The following is a 25,177-nucleotide window of genomic DNA, read 5'->3' as shown; positions in this document are numbered from 1 at the left end:
CATGATGGACGGAGTGGATTTCATACCCCTTGATTTGTTTCCCCATGTTAGAAAGTGACCATGGTAGGTATAACAGGATTACTTTGGTTGACCGAGAGCCACCTGGGTGGAAATTTCATGAGACCCATTTCATGAGACCCACCTCATCCATCAGGCATGCTGCCTCACGTGATAATTCAAAATCTCAGGTAGGCCCCACCACACGAAACAGTTGAGATGCGACTCCCCCAATTCAATTTTTTTTATTTTTATTTTTTTAATGTATCCACTCCATTCATTTGATATGCCTTAACAGGATGAGGAAATTACCCAAAATCACAATATTAAAAAATCAGGTGGGTCACACCACGTGAATTTAAAGTTCATGTATAATTTAAAAAGGTGGCCCACCCAAGTTAAAAATCAATATGATTTTTGTAATCATGGTGATGTGCCTAATGGGGTAGATTTCATGCATGTGAAGTTTTACCTTAGTTAGAGAGAGTAACCCAGGTGGCTACCTATGTTAAGTATGTAAGCATTTTCCACCCATCCATTTAAGGTTTTGAAAGGGTAAGCAAGGAGATGCAGTTTGTTTACATTGTCATCGACAGGACATTTACACTTGTTTAGAAGTTAGAGAATATTGCAGTATATGGTTGATTTTGCATTTTTCACTTTCACTAGGAAATAAAATTTTGTTTTGGAGGGAGAATGATCTACTAGTCAACCAAGTCTGATGTAGAGCGGGGTCACAGACACTTTCATGGCCAAGATGGATCAAAAAAGGCACAGTCAACGATAGAAGTGATCCAGACCGTCGGAACTTAAAACAGATATATCTCGCAAACCGGAATGAGCTTTAGGAGTTGGGCTTTAGGAGTTGCGCCCAAAAAAGTGCTTAGAATAATTAGGAGAACATCGTGGTTCAGCCAAATAGGACACTATTTTTGGCCGAAAACCATACACTAGCAGACATCACGAACGTCTATAAATAGTAAGTTTAAGTCGAGATTTCTAGAAGTTCTAGTTGTAGTTTAATTCCGAAATTTCTCTCTAGGGTTGTAGCCTTATTTAAAGAGTTGTAATCTCGTTTTTCATCATCAACCAAATTATTTCGAATTTCTTAAAATTATTTCTATTTTCTTTCATCATCAATCAAATTATTTCGAATTTCTTAGAATTATCTCTATTTTCTTTTCCTCGCAGAGAAACGTCCACAGAAGTTCTGTGGATTCAGAACAGTTATCCCCTAAGGAAGACGGTGCTCGACCTCACGCCCTTCCCTGCGCAAAGTCTGACTGCTCAGATGTGGCAAGGGTGGGCCATGAACAATGAAATCTAGGCTACTCCAACTAGATTTTCTAAAGCCCATTTTTCCATTGAATGTCAAACATTGCTATATTTTCTTTCTTAATCATTTATTTGTTGCACCACCTATTGAATGTTGTTCATGATATCAATGGCTTGAATCACTGGACAACGGGCAGCACCGCATCTGTATAAACTGAAAGCTGATCATACTGCACAAACATTCAACTAGAGCATTTGTACAATAACTCTTGTAAAAAAACATGGATGCATCATACCAGCAGGTCTAAAATCGCCAATGAATGATTTATTTATTTATTTTTCCTAGCGATGATTGGGCGGTGATACTCCCTTTGCACATAGAGATCATCTCTTTTTCATTGTAATTCAATAGAGATCATCTTTAATACTGTGTATAAACAATCTTAATTCTCTTGCCTTCCTCACATGTTCTGGTGAAGTATCATTTTCCGACTCACTCAAATCAATTACATCCATCTGCCGATCAACTGTTTCTCGAGACTCAGTCGCTTTACAAGCACGGCTAGGCAGCAAGGGTGTCGAGAGATCGACAACCTCGGGTTCAGCAATGCTTGGACCAATTAAGCCGAGATATGTGGCAGCGTCAGGCATGTCATCAGTTTGTGATTCTATGTCGAGTAAGAGGCGTTGGAGCTGCTGATCAAGTTCAATGGGCCTTGTTTCTTGACACTTAGCAGTCTTGCAAGCACGGATGGGAGGCAAGGGTGACGAGATATCGATGACGTTGGTTTCAGCACTGCTAGCACCAGTAGGACGGTGACAAATGGCAGCATCCTGCGTGTCCAACTCTATGCCGGGAAAGGGGCCGTGGGGCTGCTGAGCAGATTTATTTGACTTTTGTTTTCTCTTTTGTTGCTTTGCTTCAGTTCTTTTCTCCATGGTTTTAACACTGCTGGCACCGATAGGTTGATGATGCATGGCAGCACCCTGAGCATCTGATTCGATGCTGAGTGAGGGGATCTGGGGCTGCTGAGCAAGCTTCTTTGGCTTTGGTTTTCTCTTCTTCTGTTGTTTTGCTTCAGCTCTTCTCTCCATGAACTCAGCAATCTTCTCTGGGCATGCACTGAAATGATGAAAAAGTAATATTTTCAACATCGGGGAAAATGCAAAAATTAAGGGTCCGTTTGGGTAGAGGAGATCCTGCATAATCAAGACTAAAGTCTAATCCTGATTTTGGCAGGCCCCATGCCCTCCATGTAGGATTTGCACACTAAAACTGTGCCCCCCTCCACATAAATGCAATTAAATTATAGAAAAAACAACAACAAAACGCAAATAAAAAAATGCCACTAATTGCGTCTGTGCAGAGGATAGCACCAGCTTAGCACATTGAAACCTAATGGAGGGGCATGGGGCCCGCAAAAATTGGGATTAGGCATAATCCTGATTGTGCAGGATCCCCAGCCCAAAAGGACCCCCTTAAGGAACTACAAAACATACAAAGATGCAAGTTCTATATTTTTCAATGTGCAATGATACCATCGAACGCCTCTTATGGAAACTTTGGTCCGAAAGCCTGATGATGAGGCTCATGTGGACATGATTGTCTGGCCATTCAGCGGTGACTGTCGTGGATTGCTATAAGGAAAATCTGCTCTTATAGGACAATCCTAACAATTGAATTAGAGGACTTCTGCATGTTGAATGTGGAGGATATCTCTTTTACTTTCAATATTGGTATGACGCTGATTGAATTGCTAGGATCCTAGTCCACAACCTAAGGCTCTGTCCCTTTTTTTTTTTTTTTTTACGGGGGGGTGGGGGTGGGGGGGACTAGCGTTAAGGCTGGACTTGAGACCAGGTTGAGCTAGAGCTGGAAATCCTCAACCCGATTCGGGTCAGGCTGGACTAGCGTTAAGGCCTCGGGCAACCTTACTCTATCTTACATGAATAGTATTAATTATTATATTTAATGTATGTATGGTATTAGATACTAAATTATTAACACTAGTCAACTGCACTATCCAACCCAACCAGAGATGAATTGGGGTTAGGGATATGGTCGGGTTGGTCACGGGCTGACCCTACTTGATGTTGAGTTGGGCTCAGGTTGACTCCTCAACCCTACCTGACCTGACCAAGTAGCACCCTCATGAGGCTGCACGTATGAAGTGGGAAGTTCTCATGGAAAAGCCTGAGAGAACAGTGTAAACTGCAACTTTATACTGGTTCGACCCAATTCCTTTTCTTTCTAAACCAGACCAATTTGCAGCTTGTTGCAGTCTAACCAACCATACCATCCAGTTTGATCCCTTTTTTTTCAGACACTTCATTGTAGAATCACAGGAATTTTCATAAGAGGTCAAGATGAGCCGTCCCACCTGCCCACTAGTTGGAGGGTGAGTTGTCCCACTGAAATGAGGTCAAGGTGAGCTGAACCATTCAGCCTGCAGGGCCCACAGTGGATTGGCAACAGCCTGAAAATTTCCTCATTGGGTGATCCAAATCATCCTATCTTGACAATGCTTTTCTTCTTTTTCGGTAAATGAATAGAAAATTTTTGAGAAATTAGCTTCGTATTTTCAAAATCCAGGGCTGCTCAGATCAACAATCCAAATCCATGCCCAAAACTCATACAGGCCTGTCAGTACCATCATTGATTACAATGATGACCATCCTATATTTTCGAAAAATACAACATAGATGTCATGATTAATAAAAGAAAGAAAATTCCCAAATTCATATTACCTTTCCACCAGATCAGCAGGCACTATAGACGTTTTGAGCCCATCCACTTCTTCCCAAGCAACCTCGAAACATTCTCTTCCCTGCACTGTTCTTTGTTTTACAATAGCAGACACAGGACATGTAGCTGGTATCTGTGAATCAGAGAGACATTTAAAAAATGGGAGGAAAAGAAAAGAAGTAAATATCCAGTAGCATGCCAATCTATACTCATTATCTTTAGCCCACACACACCTCCATGAGAAGGTAGCACACTCGAGACATCTGAGCTATCCATTACTAGAAGGCCTTGAGGTGGGGCAAGACAGGGATTTGGGCACGCCACTTCTACTTTGCACATGACACGAGGGTGCTTTGCAGAAGCACCAGAAGATCAAGTTGCTCATCTTAAATGCACCCTTCGTTGTTTTGAGGCAATGTCAGGGTTGCAAGTAATAACCTCAATAAAAGTCACGTGGTAGGAAAGAAACTCAAGAAAGTGGGGCTGAAAATGATAATGCAAATCCATGGATGCAAGTTCACATGATTGCCAGTGAAATACTTGGGGACTCCATTAGGATCAAAGCCTAAAATCTCTTTGACTTGGGATCCTATTATTGAAAGGTAAAAAAGGAAACTGTGAATCACCTAATAAAATGGGTGCAGCTTCAAAAATGAAAGAAAGGAAGATTGGAGTAGGAAGACTACGGTAAACTTTAGCCTTCTAAGAGGGGTTGTCGAAGTTTTGGGACCAACTGGTTGTCTTAATTACACGTGAAGTGCACCTGATGAATAGACTAGCATAAATTTTGGGCTAGGTCATCTATACAATAGGCCCACCTTACACATGTAGGGACGTCCCACATGCACATGTGACCCAAGTGCAGTGCTGCATGTGGCTTAGCAGAACTCCAATCTATATAAGCAAATTCACAGTTCTAGTAATCATAAAGACCGATACCTTGCAAAATGGAATCCGTACTCCGAGTTCTTGTGAAGTGTTACGTAGGTTAGCAAATCGTCTAAGATCTCTCTCAGCAATCTTGGGAAGGATGTACTCATCTGCAAGAGAAGTGAGCTATGAAAAAGGAGAGTTGGAAAATCTATAAGATGAAAAAGATGAGCGTTGAAATAACTCACATAAGTCTGTAGGAATGATAGGATCTAGCTCATCAACAATTTATAGTTTGCTGATGTATTGGATTCCGAGTGGGACCCATTATTCAGTGGACCAAACCACTAACTTGATCATTCCTGCCATGGATAAGAGATTCCCTGAGAGTCCTCCGGATCAGAAGATCCCAACCCTTTGTTATGGTAGCCTACAGATATTGGAGGGTTAGCATCTTCCCACAGGGGGATTTTCAGACATCTCTCAGCCATGGTGGGGGCCATCAGATCAACAGTTTGGATCATTGAACTGTAACCCGCATGCATGAAGTCCAGAACATCAACAAACTATGACTGCTACAAGCAGTATCCTATAATTCCTCGAAGTGCAAACCCTGAATGTTTGCAATGTATTAGTTTATACAAAAATGTGTCTGTGAAAGACAGAGAGTACCTGTTTTCTCAGGAGTCCAACCAAAGAAATGAGCACATATCATTTGAAGTTGGCTTCGTTGAAATGGATGCGGAATGAACACACTGCAAAATTGATGGAGCTCAAGTGAAAACATTTCAATCAACTTTTTCCCTATCTTTGTTTTCAAGAGGGCAGGAATACAGATTGGGACTCGATAAGGACCTGAGCCTGAGTTCACTTGGAATACAATCGAGTTGAATTGTGTTTCTGAGTTTATAAAATTTATGTTGTAATCTTTTTCTTCTTTTTTTCTTTTACTCAATTGAGTTCTTTTCTCGTAGAGGTTGAACACGGAGGCTTGCTCGTCTCCAACAACTCAACTGAAAAATAGCACATTGAGCAACTCGAACCATAGTCTGATTGGTGCATGGGCACCACTGGTTAGGGCTTTGGCTAAAAACATGGTGGCCATAGAACTGTGTGAACCATTGGATTAGTAGCTTGGAAGTTGATAGTTATGGAAAAAAATGATGAAAAAATGGAAACAGGCATCGGTCCACCACATCAATGACTGAAGATTGCACTGGTCAGAAGGCTATCATTGTCCTACCACCATAACTTTTTGAACCATGGCCTGTCCATGTGGTGGCCCACAAGATTAACAGTTCCGCTTGCAGTAGAAGTGTGCAACATATACATGGAGATGCTGGACAAGTGAGTATCTATCTCCATAGTGGTTGGCGACCCCAATGCCTTTACATTTAGGGCATGTTTGAAAACAAGGAATCTAAGGTGTGGATATGGGAAAAATTAATGACTGCAAATAATTATCTTCTACTTTACTGTAGAAAGTAGGATTCCAAATTTAGGAGCCCTGTTTGGACTTTGGATGGAAGCGGAAATCTCATTTTCATTAGACAACGGTCACCTGGTATCTTATGCTAGGTAACTATCACTGTGGATAAGATTAATGATTATGTTGAAGAATCTCATATCCAAGCATGCCCTTTGGGGATATTTGGATTGGTGGAAAACAATGGAAAACCGTGGAAATGAAGCAGATTTCCACAGATGTGACGTTTTCCCCTGTTTGAACAAATACAATTAGATGTGGAAATCGATTCCAATTTCCACTGTTTTCCTCAAAAAATGAAAAAAAACCACTATTTTCCTAAAAAGCAAGAAAACCCATTTCTAGAGGGACACTGATAAATCTAGATTTCCACAGTTATGAGAGATATCTCACTTTTGACTGTAAAACTTTTTTAACATTTCTATGGAAAATACGTGTGCTAAAACAAATAGGTTAGTGTTAATTCTTTTCTATGCATTTCCCTCTCTAATGTGATGTTTATTTTTCCATATCCATGTTTTGGTTTCCACAAAGCAAAACAGGCCCTTATTAGAAACTAGCAATCCTTTCCACTTTACCACTTTTTTCTTCTTCTTTTTTCTTTCTTTCTTTTTCTTCTTCTTCTTCTTCTTCTTCTTTTTTGTGAAGGGTCACTTCACCTGCTTCTGATAGTGTCAAACTGGGTAAGTAATAGATCCAATTTCCAAATAACACTTATGATCCGAAGTTTTATAGACCAATGCACATCACATGTAGAACACATAATGCCAACACATGAGGTATAAACTATTTACCTTTGCACATCTGTTGAGTCCAGAGAGTGACATTTTGGCTTCAAATATGCATCAATCACTTGCAAGAACTGATGGTCTAATGCTGCATTTTGATCGCTGTCTACAAGAGAGTTAGTTAAGTGCGACCATTTCACATAAATGGGCCCAGAGGAATTACTGGGGTCCTGATGCACTAGGACATGAATAGTGACCTGATGTATCAGTGACATACAATGGGACCCCTGATTTGGTAATCCAGACATTTGATCTGATGGGACCACTGTCGATGAGGGATACCCAAAAGCTCTCAGATTCAAGATATTCAGTGACCAGCAAAATGTAAAGGAAAAAAAAAGGCAATAGTCCAGGAAAAAAGGGCCAAAGAGTGGATGGCTAGGGTTCTTGCATCTGCGGAATTTTTGGGCTCCCCCCATCTAGGGTGGGGCCCATCATATCAACAGTCTGGATCAATGAACTATAGTTGTAAAAGAGTGACGCGATATGGAAATATAGGAAGCATCTTTCTCAATATGCTTTGGAAGCAGGAGCAGGAGCACGAGTCCAAAGTGTGACTTGAAGCAGGAGCAGTACCTAGTAAGAAAAGATTGTGCAACAAAGAAAGGAGCCGTGGGCTCCACTTGGTGGCCATCAAATGGACAGTTAAAAGGAAAGTGGTCACTGGTCTATATTGATGGCTGAAATCAGATGGTTAAGATTGTCTACTCAGTGTCATTTTGTGCTATGCTCCATCCACAGCAGGGCCCACAATGTCGGTGGTCTGGATTGCCGAGATGTATGCCATGTTCCAGTGGGTGAATCACCAGCACTTCAAGCAAAAGGAATCACCAGCAGATGATATATTTTTTTCAACCCACCATTAACATTCTGCTTATCTACACAATTCTCTTTGCCTGTATTGCAATTGAGAATTTGCCCTTGTTTCTTTGACCCCCTTGTCTTCTTTGCGAATGCTAATCCCTCAGATGCAATCTGCTGCAGGACAAGATCGTCCCCTATTGATTTAACAATCTGGCATGCCGTCTCCTGCAGCCAGTGTAAATGCAAAATAAGCATGGAAGCAGGCATCTGGTCCAATGCATCCATAGAATAAACATCAGCTAAGCAGTAAAAATGGAATTTCCTTTATTCACGATGCATCCTCTGATGGGGTAGAATCCATCAAAAGATTGGTAAGAGGAAAAGAACCATGAAGCACTCTATGGCCAAATGCTATTTGCATTGCATGAGAAATTATAGGGTCATAAGTATCCACCGACATATGCTTTGCCAAGGCACAACATCCCACGCATGCAGAGAACATGATTCGGAGATACAAACCATTGATCTAACGGCTTAATATGGATGTTGGAAAATCTTCCAGACCATAAGATCCTAACCCTTTGATCAATGGCCTAGAAACAAACGAGCAAGGACAAGATACCACAGCAGTCCACCTTCAGCAGAAAATAGTCTAAAGGTAAAAGGCTTGGATCTTCCAATCTAGAATAATTTGAAGACAACGCCATCCACAGTGGGGCCTGCGGTCCACCTTCAGAAGAAAATAGTCTAAAGGTAAAAGTCTTGGGATCTTCCAATCTAGAATAATTTGGAGATAATGCCATCCACAGTGGGGCCCATCAGATCAATGGTTTGCAACATTGCATCACCAAATCATGAGGCTCAAATGGACCTGTATATCTGCTGGTGCGCATGACTCTGTCTTCCCTCTTTTGATGTAGTATCCTGGTAAAACAGTTCCCACAGCTTTTGCCTATTCTTTCTGTGTGCGCACATTTGTAGTCTCAATATGGCCATAGTTCAAAAAACCCAAAAACTCAACTCGACTCAATGTTGAGGTTTGGTTGACTCAGAGACACGACCCGACTAGACTCAATATTTAATCATTGTAAATTGAAAATATTAGGAACATAAATAGAAATTTAACAAAGTTAAATTCAATAAACTCATATAAAATGTAACTCTAGTCAACAACTATGTAGACACCTCACTATTTCATGTGTCCTGCTTCTTTTGGTTGAGGTTGGGGTTTTGAATCCCACTCCACCCACCTTATTTATTTTTAATTCTCCACCCAAGAGGTGAGTGACTCAGTTCAAGTCATGCTGAATCGCATCGAGTCAACTAAGCCATCGAGTCAACTCAACAAGTCTCTCCAAGACCAGGCTGAGTCAGCCCAGTACCGAGTTTCCCGGAGACTCAGCTCGAAATTTAGCAGAGTCAAGATGACTCGGCCGAGTCTTGACTCAAATCAGTGAGTTTTGAGAGTCCGAATATGGCGCACAAATTAACCATGAAACTTATGCGTATACAAAATGTCAAAATTGCAAAACCGCCACATCACTTACCTGACCAATCCCATGAACTCCTTGAGAATAGTCACTACCAAGAAAAAGGGCCAGAGATATCTGAAGATCAGAAATTAAACGAACTTGTCATATAAGAAGCCATTTGATGTGAACTTAAAATAATGGGGGGATCTGAAATAGCAATTTATTGAGTAATGGCATGCTCTATCTACATGAAGAGGTTTGCCAGCCACACTCGGACTCCTTCTCCTTTTTGTGCAGATTTGGGCACATCCCAACCTGACACGTTGTAGGAGATCTGAGCCATGCATTACGGTAGCCTCATTTTGCAGCTGACCAGGTGCAAAAATTGGGCAGTACAACCACAATCAGGAGTGCACATATCCAAAAACAATTGACAGTTTAGAAAAACTTGCCAGCAGTCACCATAGAATACACATGCGTGGCCCGAATGATGAATGGAGCATCCCCATTCTTGCACCAGGTCATCAGCACAGTTTGGTCACCTTAAGCATGGCTTCAAATTCCCACACTTGGCATCTACGACTGTGCCCAAGTGTAAAGGTGAGCATGCACAGGGTGCATTTGGAGCTGGCGAACATCTCTGCATCAATCAATCTATCTGCAAAAACACAAATATGAATGGTGAACACCCATTCACATGTTAAATGACTTGCATAGGAAAGCTTCATTTATTCACATATGTTCCTTGAGTTAGATTGAGAAGGAGAAAGGGAGAGAATATGAGAAAAAAGCAAGAGAGAAGGTCAAGAAGATAGTGATGCACCTAGTCTCTCCTCTTATATTATAAGGGCTTTCATAATATATGTCAAAGTACAAAAATACCCCCATGCTTAAGCCATTATCTAAACCAAAGCCCATATGCTTAAACTCTATGCTAACACAACACCTTAAAGACTAAAAGGGGGAATAATAAAATGAAACAATAGAGACCATAATCTCCATGTGAAGTGGGTCACACGAGAGTGATCATCGCCAAGGTATTCAAAAACGGTTACATAATTATGGATTATGGTTACGGGGCCATAACGGGACCGATGCAATTTAAAAAAGAATTGGCAGTAACTGCCATTATGGCCCGCATCAAAATGGTAATCATGGTGGTTGTTACAGCCACCATTACCATTATTCAATACCTTGATCATCACCATCCAGCATGGTCCATCAATAACATAAAACTCTATCCCAACATGGACTCAATGAGTAATGAGGAACCATCAAATGTTCAGTCTGGGAGGTTGACAACTCATATTTTCAGCTTGTACAGTATTCGTATTAGGTGGATAGCCAACTGACAAACTTCAGTTCCACCAAGCATTCATGAGAAATAGCTGTTTAGAACTTGGAGGAAGAGGATTCGCTAAGCCAACTCCAAATAGATGGGACAAGACTAGGATTATGATGATTTTTTTTAAATGGTAATATGTTATTCTATTTTTAATGAATGAAAGTAGAATTTATTAGACAATGCAACTCAGCAATAAAAATACAAACCCACAGGCAAATCCAACAGCAACCCAAAAAGGATCATGGGAAATCAAATAGAATTACACATGAGACACCATTTTTCTCTCTTCAAATTTGGGAGAAAGAAATCTGCCTATTGGAGCACAAATCAATGACTTCAGCAAGCATATTGCCCAATCTCGACGAGAATGCTTTAGAAACAGCCATTTTATTGTGTTTCCAAGAGTCCCCATCAATCATCACCATGAGACGCTGAAAGTTTACAGCTAGTCTAACTGCCTGTAGGAGGCTGGCTGCCTAAGCAAAACTGGATTCTCTAAAGCCAGCTGGAGTAAAGAAGGTAGCGATGTGTTCCCATTACTAACCCAGGCAATGCCACAACACCCTGCTAGACCTGGGTTCTCCAAAGAGCAGCCATCGAAGTTGATGATGATGACGATGACACGTGGGGCATTTTAGTGATCCAAAACATTGATATGAAGGCCCTCCTCGTGGACAGCCCATGTACCAAAAATCCCCAAAACACATATCCCACCCATCAAATCTTTAACATTTTTTTCTGTAAGTGGCCATAGGCATTTGCTAGCCCCCAAATGAAGGTTTAGGATTTTCCCATCAAGGAAACTATTGGTGCATGTACCAGATGCAAAAATGATGCATGAAAGATCTCATATAACAAGGATTGTTTGCTCAGCCAAAAGCATAAAACAATTGCAGGAAACGAGAAGCAAGTCACATTGGTCCCAGAAACAAATGCATTAAACCATGGACACTACTTTTACAAAGTAAAAACCAGGAATATTTGTACAAACTCTCGAACAAGCATTGCATAGTATTTGACTATTTGTAGACACCCCACCGGTAACGAGATAGTCAATTGCGCCCAATCGAAAGGATCGCTTATCACGCACAATCCTAGAACCATGCATGATACCCCAAGTCCACAAAGGTACATCCCAGAAAAAACCCCAACCAATCCAAACCAACAGAGCCTTATCCAACCCATCCAAGCCCCGAAATAAGGCCAGATTGGCTATCTAGTGGCAGTGGAAATTCAACTTCCGCTAGCACCTTTTCTCCCCTAGAAGTTGGCAGGTTTCCCATCAATCAATGGCCAATCAGTCAGATATCAGGATTCTCAAAGATCACTAGTAGAAATTGGATTTCCACTTTTATAACGACCCAATTATGACATCATTTCCACGAGTTCTAGGATTTCTTATCATATCAACACAGAAGCAAAGTTGTTACAAGTAAGATATGAACACTGCAAAGGATGTGTCCATCCATGAAGATCACTTGATGCATAAATCAATCAAATCCACTCAATAGGTGGGCCACACATGCACATTGAATTAGAACATCAGCTAGTAAACTCTAAATAGTATAAGCCATTGTACAATGTGGCATGTGTGCTCAGTGGACTGGCCTGACTTTTTCACCAGGTGATCTTCATCGTTGAACCTACCTTTTGCAGGGCTTTGGATGTTTTACGCACATGACATAATGGCACATGTGTTGCAGGCAGCCATTGTCTTGCTGTCCATCACAGTGTTTCAAATATCGCTCGTAGCGTATGCAACGTAGCGTAGCTGTAGCACTATGTAGCATAGCTAAATAGCATAAATCCCTTGCAACGTATGCTATAGGGTTCATAGCGTACGCTACAACTAAGTAGTGTGTAGCGTTAGTAGCGTACGCTACAATGTTTTTTTTCTTTTTTGAAGTTTTGTTTGCTACAATGTTTTTTTTCCATTTATCAAAAATTGTGTAAAACTTACATTATAAAATACTTTTAAAAAACTTAAAATGTAAAGCTAAAACCAAACATTTCTTTGTTTACTTTCCTTTAAATGGTGGTGATCCCTTGTTAAAGTTGGTGTGAAACTCACATGCTAAAGAACCTTTAAAACTAAACTTAAAAAAGAAAGGGTTTTCGAAACCCCTCTTTGTATAGATGGCATTTGTATTGTACTTCATACTCTTTACCTGTGGAATTTTTATTTCTTTTCATACTTATGAGTTGTGACTTGTGGTTTTTAATTAGACATTATTAATTAAAGTGGTTTACTCAGAAAGGTGTTAATGTGATAGTTATTTGATTTGGTTTATGAATTTATATATATGGATTGGCTTTTGATAAATGATAATTAATAACTTTCTTGAACATGCTTATACTTGAAAAAATGAATCATCTTTTAGGCATTTTTATATTTTTTGCTTTTTATTTTTATTTTTATTACTTATCATATTTTTAAATTAAAAGTTAGGTGTATCGTGTAGCTTACGCCACACGCTACAAAGGGTTGATCGCTATGCAACACACTACCGTATTTAAAACACGAGTCCATCATTCCTCATCTACATAAATCATCTATACACCTAGCTATATTTATTTAACCTTCAACATAACTCTAAAGAGGACCATTGAAATTTCAAATTTTTTTCGTCATCATCATTATCATCTAAGCCTTATCCGAACAAATTGGGGTCGGCTAGTTGAATCCCGTTCTGCCATTGAATCTATCAAGGACCATAATTTCAGTTAGAGCATAGGTCATCAAGTCTTTTCGTACTACCTCCACCCATGTCCCTTTAAGCCTTACCTTTGCCCTTTTAGAGCATTCAACTTGCACCAATTCACTAGGGGTGCAAACTGGGTCATACTCAACCTGAACCCGACTAGCCCAACCCGAAGTTGGATTTGATTGAGTTGAGATCAAGTTGGGTTCGGGCTAGAAATCTTCAACTCAAACCAAGGATTGGGTTTAAGCCTCAGGCAACCTAATTCAACCCAAACCCAACCTATGTCATAGGTTTTTTATCCCAACATAAGGTACTTCGAATTTTCAACCTCCAAATCATAACAAATTCGAAATGAGCGGATAAGATTTGGGCAGAGATGAGAAAGCATGAACCAACAAAACAGGTTATGCTTTCGGGCCATGTACATACACAACCCTACACAAGAATAAAAACAAAAAACAAAATCCCCAACTCTCTCTCTCTCTCTCTCTCTCTCTCTCTCTCTCAAGAAGAAGAAGAAGAGGCATGTCATTATTTTTATTTTGGTTTTTTATCTTTTTACTATGCCTCCAAATCTGGAACTTGGTGCCCATCAAAGAGACTATTTTACTCTCTTTTTTTCTACGCCTCCGTTAAATCTAAACCATGGAGCCTATCAATGGGACTATGCCATCGATTATGGAAGGTACTAATGCTGCCTAACCCAAACGACCCGACTCAACCCAACAAACCCACCCAGCCCAAATAAGATGGGTTAAGGTTGAGGAAATCGTAAATATGGTTGAGCTCAGGTTGGGGAAGTTGGGCTGGATCCTGGGTTAGCTTGGGCTAGGTTGACCTAGTTTGATGCCAGGTTGGGCTTGGATTAACCTTCAACTCAACTTGACGTACCCAGGTTGTACCCAACACACTCCTAAGACTGCAATTCTAGCTTCTAACAATACACCTTTGTTCTCATTAATTGCTTTTTGTACATCATCATTCCACCACCAAGTTTCTTTATATCAATGGCTTTTCCCCTGAGATACACTTAAAACATCTTTTGTCAATTTCCTAATGCACTCAGCCATCTCATTCCACATAACATTGACTTGTTCCTAAACATTCCACTTTCCTTGCTCCAAATTATTACTACATAACACTATTCTCTCCTTTTAAATTCCACCACTTGGTTTTTGGACACCTGTTAATTTCAATCCCTTATTTCCATCTTTTAATGCGCACATCCATAACCATTAACCTATGCTCACAATCAAACTCTCTCCTAGTATAATCTTGCAGTCCTTAAATATTGATCATTTTGTCCTTCCTGAGTAGAAAGAAACGTATTTGGCTTGTATATAATCTGCCATTATAAGTTATTAAATACTCATGTATCTTTTTAAAGTATGTGCTTGCTAGATATAAATTGTGTGCAATGACAAAGGCAAAGATAGCGTGCTCCACCCCATTTCTTCTCCCAAAACCATATCCTCCATGTACCCTCTCATATTCTCCACTTGCTTTTCCTACGCAACCATTTAAGTCTCCTCTCTCCTTTTAGAATTCCATGCACTAGTCCATCCATAACCTCCCAACATTATCTCTTGATTTTGTCCTCTAACCAAACATGTGGCACATAAGCACTAATAAAATTGATTACCTCCTCTCCCAACACAAGTTTTATTAATAAAATCCTATCGCCTACTCTCTTGACATCTACAACCTTATCCCTTAAATCATTATCTACCACTATCTCTTCCCCATTTCTATTATTATCCTTTCCTATATACTAAAGTCGATTTCTATAGTTTTGGACCCTTTCCACTTGGGTCTCTTACATGCAATCTATGTTAACTCTCCTTCGTTTCATCATATCTACTAACTCCATACTCCTACCTGTCAATTTTCTTATATTTCATGCGACAAGATGAATCCTATTTGATGGGGACATCTCGCACACATGCACGCCCCCCTACGCACGTACGCAAGGAGGAGAACCCCACCATCGATCTGGATCGATGACGACGTCCAGGGAGGGCCACCTAGTTAGAGGGTTGCGTTTTGGTTCGTTGGAGTAGACCCGATAGTCATGTGAATCCCACCATGGGTTCTCATGATCGTGGCACACTATTTTAATTAATCTAGTACTTCGGGTTTTGCTTATTATTGTTATTAGGAATATCATGGATGTTTTAGATTACTTTGATTAGTTGTTATTTTTTATTACTTCGTCGCCAAGTAATAGGTTGCGCACATGGCGCGAGTTTTGGGGTATAGGGTTTTATTATAAATAGGCAGCCCTTGTAGTCTTTTTCATTTAATGAAGATTAATAAAATTGTTGCGTTTTTCTGCTTCTCTAAATTTCTGAGTTGTGGAAACCTAATTGGGTACGAAACCCTCCCTTCTTCGAAGGGCTGACTACCATGGTGCGAAGCTACACCCATCCCAAATCGCCCCCATCTCCTACCCTCCATATTCCTCAATTCCTACAACCATCCCCTCATCAAATCCACCCACGTTTGCAGCTAATCTTTCTCCTACAGCAAATTTCCAGAATCTGGCCCTGCAGGAGGGTTGAAACTTCGACGGAGCACCGTATTCAAACCGATCATTCGTTTGGCCTGCAATTTGGAGGGAAGGTGGCCCATCCCTGGCCGACTAGGCCATAACTGGCCGATTCCACATTCGTGGGCCCCACACACGTGTGGGCTTCCATCCACGCACGTGCGTTAGGCCGGTTTGTTGTTCACACATGCGGGGTGATCAGAGATTCCCTCTCGTCTCTATTTCGCTTTGTTTCCATAACCCTAACCCTAGTTCATCTCAAATCCTCAAGTTCTATTCCGATTTTGAAACCTTAGGTTTTCCCGAATTGAAACGTGACAATCCCTTGGATTGAAAAATAGTCATTTACATGTGCGGATGAATCTACTATCCTTTGAGCATTGTTTGGCCTATAATTTTTAATTGATTCGGCCCTAACATGTGTAGGCTTGGACCCTCGTAGATTCCCCTTATTGAATGCTTGACTTTATGTGGGATGTGGAATTATTATGATTGTTTCTAAATTATTATGATCTAAAGCCTGAAATCTTGTACATCATATCTAATTTTCATGTCTTGCATCACTATTCTCTTGAACTAGCTTCTTGGCTACATGCGTCTAGAATGGTGTGGTAATTCTTGCCTACTTCTCACAGCAACCGAGCGTTATTACAGTATGTTGCTTCCAAGGGATGCCCTAACCAACCCTTGCCCGTTGTCACTGCAACCAGATTCCGATGCAGCGCATCGCTTATAGGCAACACCTATCATGAGTTTGGAATAACGTATTGTCTGGATCCATGATGGAAATTTTGGCAAAAGCTCGATGCAGGTGGCAACCTTACACAACCCTTATTCAGGCTTGGAACCAGCAATGATAGCACAAAACTCCCACAAGAGCACTGTAATAGACTATTGCGTAGGTTGATTACAATCAAGCACTGTCTAAAAGGTTTATTACAATCAACAAGTTCAATTTCAAATTTTTACAAACGAAAAAAATACATGCAAAGCCACTTCCTCCAAGAGCTGACTTGGAGCAAGTAAAAAACTCCAGCTTGTAAGCAGGTCCCACCAACCGGCTATAGGAGGAAACAGAACAAGAGTGGCACATGCAAGTTCAATGTGTTTCATCAGTCAGTTCTTTTCAAACCTTCCATTTTTTTCTTTTTTTGAAAGGTCACTTTCTTCATACATGATAGCCCAATTGATGTCTAAACCAGCCAATTTTTCAGGCCACATCACCCATACTGGGGGAGGGGGGAGGGGCCTGCCTGATGAATGGCCTGGATCACACAATATCGTGAGTTAAAACTTGGGTGCGTAAATTTAGAATCCAACTCCCGCGAGTAAACATCATATTCCTCTCAACAATGGGTACTATGTAAAAATCATAAACCAACTCAACCAAGAACAAAGATTGTTCAATAGATTTCAACCCAAGCAACCTGAAAACAAAGAAAGAAGATTACCAAAGAGTTCCTTCCAAACCCAAGTTTCTTTTCAATGTCTACCATTTCATAGCAAACAACATAGCCGCTCTCCCCTAATACATCAAAATATTTTTCATTAGCTATAGAATAATAACACTAAGTAAAATAAAAAAATAAATCTAGATAACCCATCCACAATACACATGGGATACATGCATGACAAACTAGACCATCCATATCATGGGGCCCAATGGGGATAGGACAGAATCCAAAAAATAAAATAAAATCTTGGCCAATCTTAACTGTCCAACTGCGATATCCAATGGACGGCCAGAAGAAATTGGTCAATGGTCCAGATTGAACTGGCAAAATCAGACTACTAAAACTGCTAGTCAATATAGTGAGCCCACAATTAATACATCTATGCCGCACTTCTGGTGGATGAACTGCATCATACGAGTGATATCTAGCAGTAAAGGGTAGCACCATGACCCTAATCTCAAAGGTTCCAGGCTTCTAGGAGTATGATATGAATATCCACATCAGCATAAACAAGTACATTGTCAGCTATAGAATCCACTCACCTAGGTAAAGATCTCTGTATACGGTCCTAGCACCAAAGAGGAAAACATCTGAATCTGCAGTGAAACATCCATCCTGGAGATGACATTTGTCATTACAATTCAAGCAACATGATTATCCACATCATACTCAGCATGCATATGTTCCACTTACACATAAGGACTCGGAGTTCAACAATGCACACTGTGCCTCAGCTTCCTCGAGCCTGATTAAGGAAAAACTGCACTTTTCAGCTGACTTTCATCCAGAAATAACTTCTTCATAATCCTCTTACCTTGGTAAGGATTACAGAATCTACATTTATGGGGTAATGATCACCTACAACTGGTTGTATGTTAGCTTAAGAAATAATATAACCCATTTCGCATACCAACATGTCACGCACGCTCACGCACGTAGGACATTCAAGCTGTTCAAAAGAGTGGCCCTACGATGAAGATCACTGGATACAAATAAGTAGGAGGGATTGCTACAGTAGGCCACACGAGTATGTTAAATCATATCATCAAAAGGGTTGATTTAAACCGTCCATTTCTTTTACAAGATGGCCAACGAGTGGACCAGCCTGGTTTCTGCACCAGGTGATCTAAATGGGGGCACCTTTGCACACTTGGTTGTCCTATAAGCATAACTAGTTCGCACCTTGGCATGTGAAATGGGTTACAACAACTGACTGTAGGTGATCATCTCCCTCCCTCCCTCTCTGAACAATGAGGTGCTCAATTTATCTAATTTATCAAATATTCATGGAAAGGAAATAAAAGCTTATATAGGCTTCAAGAAGGTGAAGAATTCAAAAAAAAATGGTTGGACTTTAAATGATGATAATGAATTTGAAATGTTCAGATAGGCAATCTTACAGTTCTAAGAGAACTTCAAGAAACAGAACTTTTAAAGAACTTCAAGATTTCATTCTTTTTTTTCCAACTACAGTACGATAGGAGATCTGGCAATTGACACAGACAAACCTCAATTCAAATCCCACACATGCTCAAACCTAAAAACTTTATATTAAAAAAAAAAAAAAAAAAAAGTTTTCCCCATTCTTATTTTTTGGCCAAGCATGCTGTTATTTGCCCATAGAAATTTTAACTTTTTGTTTTCATGTTAATTTCCATCGTTTTCTCACCATGTAAAATGAACATAGCTCTCTTCGGCAAGTATGATGTTAGTTGCCATAGACTCTTCTCATGCTTTTCCCCTTTTTAACTTTCCATGTTAATTTCCATCATTTTTACAACATGTAAAATTAGTGTGGCGAGAAGGACAAAATGATTAACCAAGTCCTGCTCTGAGTTCTGCTTGGCAAACTATCTCATACAATTGCAAATTGCATTTTTTCCCCTCTTCCTTGTGTGTATGTAGGGATTTATTTGTGCAGGTTGAAATATGGTTTTTATTGAATGACGAGTCCTTGAATCCAATTGTGATTGGATGATGGTCCTTTTGTCTTATTCTGATAATGAAAGGCTTGGCTTTGTATTGAATGATATGAGTGAAGATCCTATGCAAGAAACATTTTTCTATGCACGCAAGCCTATGGATAGAATTGGATTGATTGATTTGTGCTTTCATGTATGTATTTCAAGATTCTTTGTTGAGTTGAAATGGTGTGTTGAATCAATAATTTATTATTTTAATTAAGCAATGAGATTTTATGATTTTTTATTTTTTTATTTTTTATTTTTTAAAGAGGAGAAAACAACCCAAGCAATTAACGACCTGCACCTGGCTACAACACCCAAACGATTAAAGAAACCATGGTTGATTGATTAAACAAACTTATCAATCAGAAGACAGGAAAACCAACAATAAAGCAAAGCATGATACTGGCCCGTGGAAAAAAGCTGCAGTCAACTGGAGTGAAAGAAAGCTAAGAATTCCAACAAAGAACTGTCATTCTGCCAGAACAGCACTACCAGGTGAGGCTATGAAAGCCCATTCACCCATACTAGGGATCGAACAGCCCCATGACCAAAATTTGCTCATCCTAGAAGATCAGTCTGTTCCTCTCTTTACAGGAGAGGTTTTAAATCAATAATTGGACTGACGGCCATAGTCTGTAATGTATCATACATTGAGTGGGCCGAACTTTGGATAATACTGCTTGAGTTGTCACTAAAAGAAAGAAAGGTCCTAGGATGATCTCAACAAGAACAGAAATCACATGAAGGTAAAAGCTTGTTTGATTTTGATTTCCAGTATGAACGCGAACAGCAAAATCTTTATGCATAGCAGTTTGTCTAAAAAGTGCCCTTCTATGGCCTTACATTGCTTGCTCACCATTCGGGGCATACATGTAATAGTTGGGCTGTGGGTAAATATTGGGTTGGAGTGTGGAACAGTGTTGCCATGTGAGTAGTATCAATGTAAGCCTTTCGCATGGCTGGTTCCAAGAGCCTGTGTAAAAGAGGAAGCACAATGCCAGTGTACAGCCAATTGTAACAGTTCTACCAATCTATTTTTTTTCCTTTTTTGAAAGATGAAGCAATCTTATTAGGGCCAAACAGACAAAAAAGAGGCTAAGATGATAATGGTGCTTGTAACAATGAAATGATGGAATTGTATTGTAATAACCAAAGTAATATTTTTGCCGACTAGTCATCATTTATCGAGTAAATCCGTAACTCTTCTAAGCTCCTAGTTTAATTTCATTTTGTTCTATGAGGAATTTTCACTTCCCCGATTTAAGGCTTTGCATGGTGTACTTGGGTTTTCAGCTCAAAGTAATCAGGGAACGTTCAAAAATCCAGACTATTTGTTTGTTGCATCCAACTATCGATGGACCATGCCCAAAAATCTCACATAATGGAGATCCTAGCCACCAGTCCTGGGTAGGGGAAGATCCTAGCCACTAGTCCTGGGTCTTTCATCAATTGAATGTAGGTTATTGTTGTATTTCTCTTCTAACTAGCTATTTTTTAGGCCACAACTCAAAAAAATAGCATTTTCCTCTGAGGAGAGGCAGTGCATTCATTGTGGCTCCCTGATCACTTGACCATGGGCACCACTTGTCCAAAACTGGAAACTAGAGTAAAATTTGAGAAGCCTCAGGGCAAGAACCATATAATTCCTCTTTGTTCTACATTGTTGCATGAAAAAGGAAAATAGAGGAAATACTAAGATTTTAAAAATAAAATAAATAAATAAATAAAAACACAACAGGAAAAAAAAAAATCGTGCGAGAAGTAAATTACCCATTTAAGCAGGGGATTCCAAGTGCCATGCCCAGGGCTTTTGCCTCCTTTATCATAGTTGAAAACACAGAGCTCTTGTTTCTTGGAAGTGAAGATAACCCGTGCAAGTTTGACTCATCTCGAGTGACCTGGTTTGATAAGGGAACTAAAATTACCAAATAAACCAAATTGTGTAACAATGAGTAAAGAAAATATGAGTTGCATGGAGAGAGCCCTACCTCATTGCCTGATCCCAAACGTCGTCTGTAAGTAGACAATTTGATGGCAGGAATTGACCCATCTATTTTAAAAAGTAAAACCAAACAACGGTGAACAAAAAAATAACAATGAAATAAAATAATTCCATCATCTACTACTACTACAGCCACTTGTTTTATCAACTGAACAATTTGGAGGTAAGAACCGATCTAAGAGAACTAAATGGAAGAAAAATTTGTTTCATAAAGATAAATTTTCTACTGGTAATACAAACCAATGACTTCTGATAACTATACAGCTCATGGGCCGGGATTGATCCATCTAAAATAAACAACAAAAATACCAAATCTTTCAAAAGACTACCGTCTACTGATAGTACAACCAAAGATTTAGTAAGGTCAATGACGGAAACAACTATTTTATTAAAAAAATATTAAAAAAACAGAAACAAAATCTTTAAATTATATCATTCAAGAATTCACCCAATTAAAGTAGACTATATCAAGACTTCTAACTTTCTGTTGTATTTTTTTGGGTAAGTCATTCTATTGTCTATTATTTATGTAACCATATAGATTTTTTTACTAACTAGAGGTTTTGTTGCACATATTGAACCACCAAAAGAAACAATGAATTACTGATACAGCCCACGATATACCTACAGTGAGAATGGAACCATCCTAAAGAAATAACAAACTTCTTATCAATTCTATCATCCAATGTTGATATGACAATAGCATTCCACTCATTAGAGGACTCAATAATGCAATTCCAACCGTTTAAAAAATAACACAAAGAAAATGATTCTGATACGTGCAAAAGATGTTTCAAAGGTGGGAAACAACCCATCTTAAATTTAACAACAACAAATAATAAGAATAATAATAACAACAACAACAACAACAACAAAACATATAATATTCAATTGCTCATTCCCGAAGCAAGAATATAGTTTTCCTAGCTACAATTCACCTAGATTAATTGACCAATGAAGAATAAAAAATACCAGAATATCCTGATATTCCACCATGTACTTCCATTACAAGCACAAATTTCATGAAAGAAGCAAATACCCACCTAAAATAAAGAAATAAATAAATTCCAAAATCATACCATTTACTAGCCTTACAACACCCACATAGCCATCTAAGAAGGAGAAAAAATCAGCTACAATGACACTATCTACAACAGCATGAGCACAAGATTCATGAAAAACTAATAACCACCTAAAATAAATAACAAAAAGGGTAAAGCACCCATAGTTTAATCATCTACTTTTTGAACTAGTCATTTACCAGAAAAAAAATGCATACCATGCACAAAAACTACAAATTTAAGGAAAAAGTAACAACCACCTAAAACAAATAACGAGAAGAACAAAAGTACCCAAAATTTGTAATCTACTGTCTGTACAAGCAAACATTTGTGAAAAAAAAATGTATAGCATCATCCACAATAAACAACAAAAACACCAAAATCTTCTGAAATTCTGCAATCAATACAAGCATGAACAAGAAATATGTATTAAAGAAATGAAAATACAAAAATCTTCCAAAACATGTGGAGCAGTTAGTGCCCTCAAAAGCACAATTTCATGAGAAAAAAAGAAAATGAAGGGTATATACAGCTTGGTTTTGCACTTTTGCTACTTATAAGTGGGGAAGCTGAAGTATCCAAAATATATGTTGTACATGCAGACCAACAAAACTGTCCTGATCAGGGGCCCAACCATGGATGAAGAGTCCAAAAATCACACTGATCAGTCTATACTAACCCTCCAACTAGTATCCATGGAATAGATGGTACGAAGATAATAGTAACAGTTCAAATTCAAATGGCATGATCAGCTGGTTAAGATTTATCAAACCATGAATGATATGATCAATCAACAACAAGGCTAGAGATTTGGACAATCTAGATTAACATACATTGATATCAGTATATCACACATGCAAATTGTAATTGGGACATATGGGGTGTTTTGGTCTCTTCAAGGAGCTCAAACCTTCAAATATTCTTATCATTTTACTTGTTTCTCAAAGGCCATATGGCCTCTACGCTTAAATTAAAAACAATCCAAGTACTTAACAGTTAACCACACTTAACCTAACCCTAACTAATCATACTTCTTAATTAAGCTCACTCCAACCAGACCCAAATCCCAATCACTAACAGCCCAAGTATGAACACATACAGATATAGTATGTAACATGTTGCCGAGCTACCTTAATTGTAGCTAACAGAATGTAGTCTCTAGACCAAAAACAAATACCTATCTACAATAAGCAACCAAAACAACAGTTCTGAAACTTACTGTGTCGCATCGAAACTCGGTGAATCAAGTCGACTCAGTGAGATTTCGAGCCAAGTCTCTGGGAAACTAGATTCTTAGAACACTCACCGAGTCGACTCAACGCGACTCTCAGTGACTCGAACCGAGTAGCTCGCTAAGTCAGCACTATTAATAAGTTAAAAAAGTACAGGGGGCCATATGAACCATGCCCACAGCCTCTTACATATGAAAGATATACTAGTGTGATGTGAATATTTCAATTTTGTATTACTTTTTACTAAATCAAACTATTTTATCTATTTATGGGTATACCTGATACTTCTAATTATAGTTTATTAAATATCAAGTCGAGTCTTCGAATCGACCAGACCCGGCTTGACATCAAGTTGAGGGCCTGTTTGGATACCTGTAAGTTGGGTAAGTGGGAAGTGACTTACATGGAAGTCACTTACAGGTGGTGTTTGGGGGAGAAAATTCGCCTGTAAGACTTACAGGCAAATCTACCAAAAAACTGACTTACAGGCAAATCTACCAAAAAACTGCAGCGGGATGGGGGTGAGAAGTCACTTCCCCGAAAGTGACTTTCACCTGTAAGTGACTTACAGGTAAGTCACAACTTCAAATAACTTACAGGCATCCAAACAGGCCCTGAGTTTTTGGGTTTTCTATATATGAACCAAAAAAACCTACCAAAATTCAACCAACGGCTATCCAAAGAAGCAAATATTTCAAGAAAAAGGAAATACCCATTTTGCAATTTCCGCCCGAACTAAGCACCCATCTACAAATATCCACATAACTAATAAAATCTAGTAAATTCCAACTATGCCCTACCAAATTTCAAGAATAAACACATTCCCATTTGCAATTTCCACCACAAATAAAAACCCATTTATAAACTACAACATAAAAAAATCTTTAAAAAAAAACAAATAAAAAGGAAATGAAATCACATACCAGTAACAAGTATAAGGCTACAATTCAAAGAAATGAGGGCTCTAAGCCTGTGAAAGAGGCCACTGAGATACACTTTTTCCTTTAAGAAAGCTGGAGTTTTGCTTGCATTCTGGAGTTGGATTATCCAACACGATAGATCTATGCAGAATCTCTTGTTCCTACAGCCCCACAAAAGACCAAATTAAAAAATAAAAAATAAAATAAAAAAATCATTTTCTTCATGGATTTTGCAAGAAATGGTAGAGAATGTAATTCCGACAAAAGACTATGGGTAGTTTGGTGAACTCACTGAAGGTGGTGGAGAGGAAGAGTCTTCTTGCAGGATTCCAAGATATCCCACAGATTTTTCACCCCCATCCTCTCTCTCTCTCTCTCTCTCTCTTACTGAAAAATGCAGAAAATATTCAAAAGCAACAACTCCGGTGATAGTTCGCCACCATTGCATAGGTACGGAATACCTACCTAAAAAGGCGCTTCGGTGGATCCCTGACTGTGGGGCCCA

The 25,177-nt window shown here is 39.2% G+C and overlaps 1 protein-coding gene across 1 annotated transcript; it reads right to left on the bottom strand.

The window, feature by feature from the left end:
* Positions 1 to 1,577: 1,577 nt before the first annotated feature.
* LOC131226317 (single-strand DNA endonuclease 1) lies at positions 1,578 to 25,085 on the bottom strand. The gene is made up of 14 exons (XM_058222134.1): positions 24,965 to 25,085; positions 24,676 to 24,833; positions 21,446 to 21,507; positions 21,228 to 21,355; positions 18,184 to 18,235; positions 18,033 to 18,105; positions 17,488 to 17,561; positions 9,514 to 9,573; positions 8,023 to 8,191; positions 7,169 to 7,268; positions 5,561 to 5,643; positions 4,958 to 5,058; positions 4,021 to 4,151; positions 1,578 to 2,395 (listed from the first exon to the last, which is right to left on the bottom strand). The coding sequence occupies exons 1-14, from the start codon at positions 25,030 to 25,032 to the stop codon at positions 1,678 to 1,680; spliced, it is 1,977 nt and encodes a 658-aa protein (XP_058078117.1). The 5' UTR covers positions 25,033 to 25,085; the 3' UTR covers positions 1,578 to 1,677.
* Between the last annotated feature and the right edge of the window lie 92 nt (positions 25,086 to 25,177).

Source organism: Magnolia sinica, chromosome 14 (genome assembly GCF_029962835.1).
Source record: "Magnolia sinica isolate HGM2019 chromosome 14, MsV1, whole genome shotgun sequence".
NCBI lineage: Eukaryota > Viridiplantae > Streptophyta > Magnoliopsida > Magnoliales > Magnoliaceae > Magnolia > Magnolia sinica.
This window is presented reverse-complemented; position numbering and strand designations above follow the sequence as displayed.

Excerpts from the sequence above, each read along its gene's own strand:
- LOC131226317 (XM_058222134.1), bottom strand. The coding sequence starts at position 25,032 with ATGGGGGTGAAAAATCTGTGGGATATCTTGGAATCCTGCAAGAAGACT. Across the intron at positions 7,269-8,022 it reads AGATAAGCAGAATGTTAATG|ACAGCGATCAAAATGCAGCA; the intron begins GTGGGTTGAAAA and ends ACTCTCTTGTAG. Across the intron at positions 2,396-4,020 it reads CCTGCTGATCTGGTGGAAAG|TGCATGCCCAGAGAAGATTG; the intron begins GTAATATGAATT and ends TCATCATTTCAG.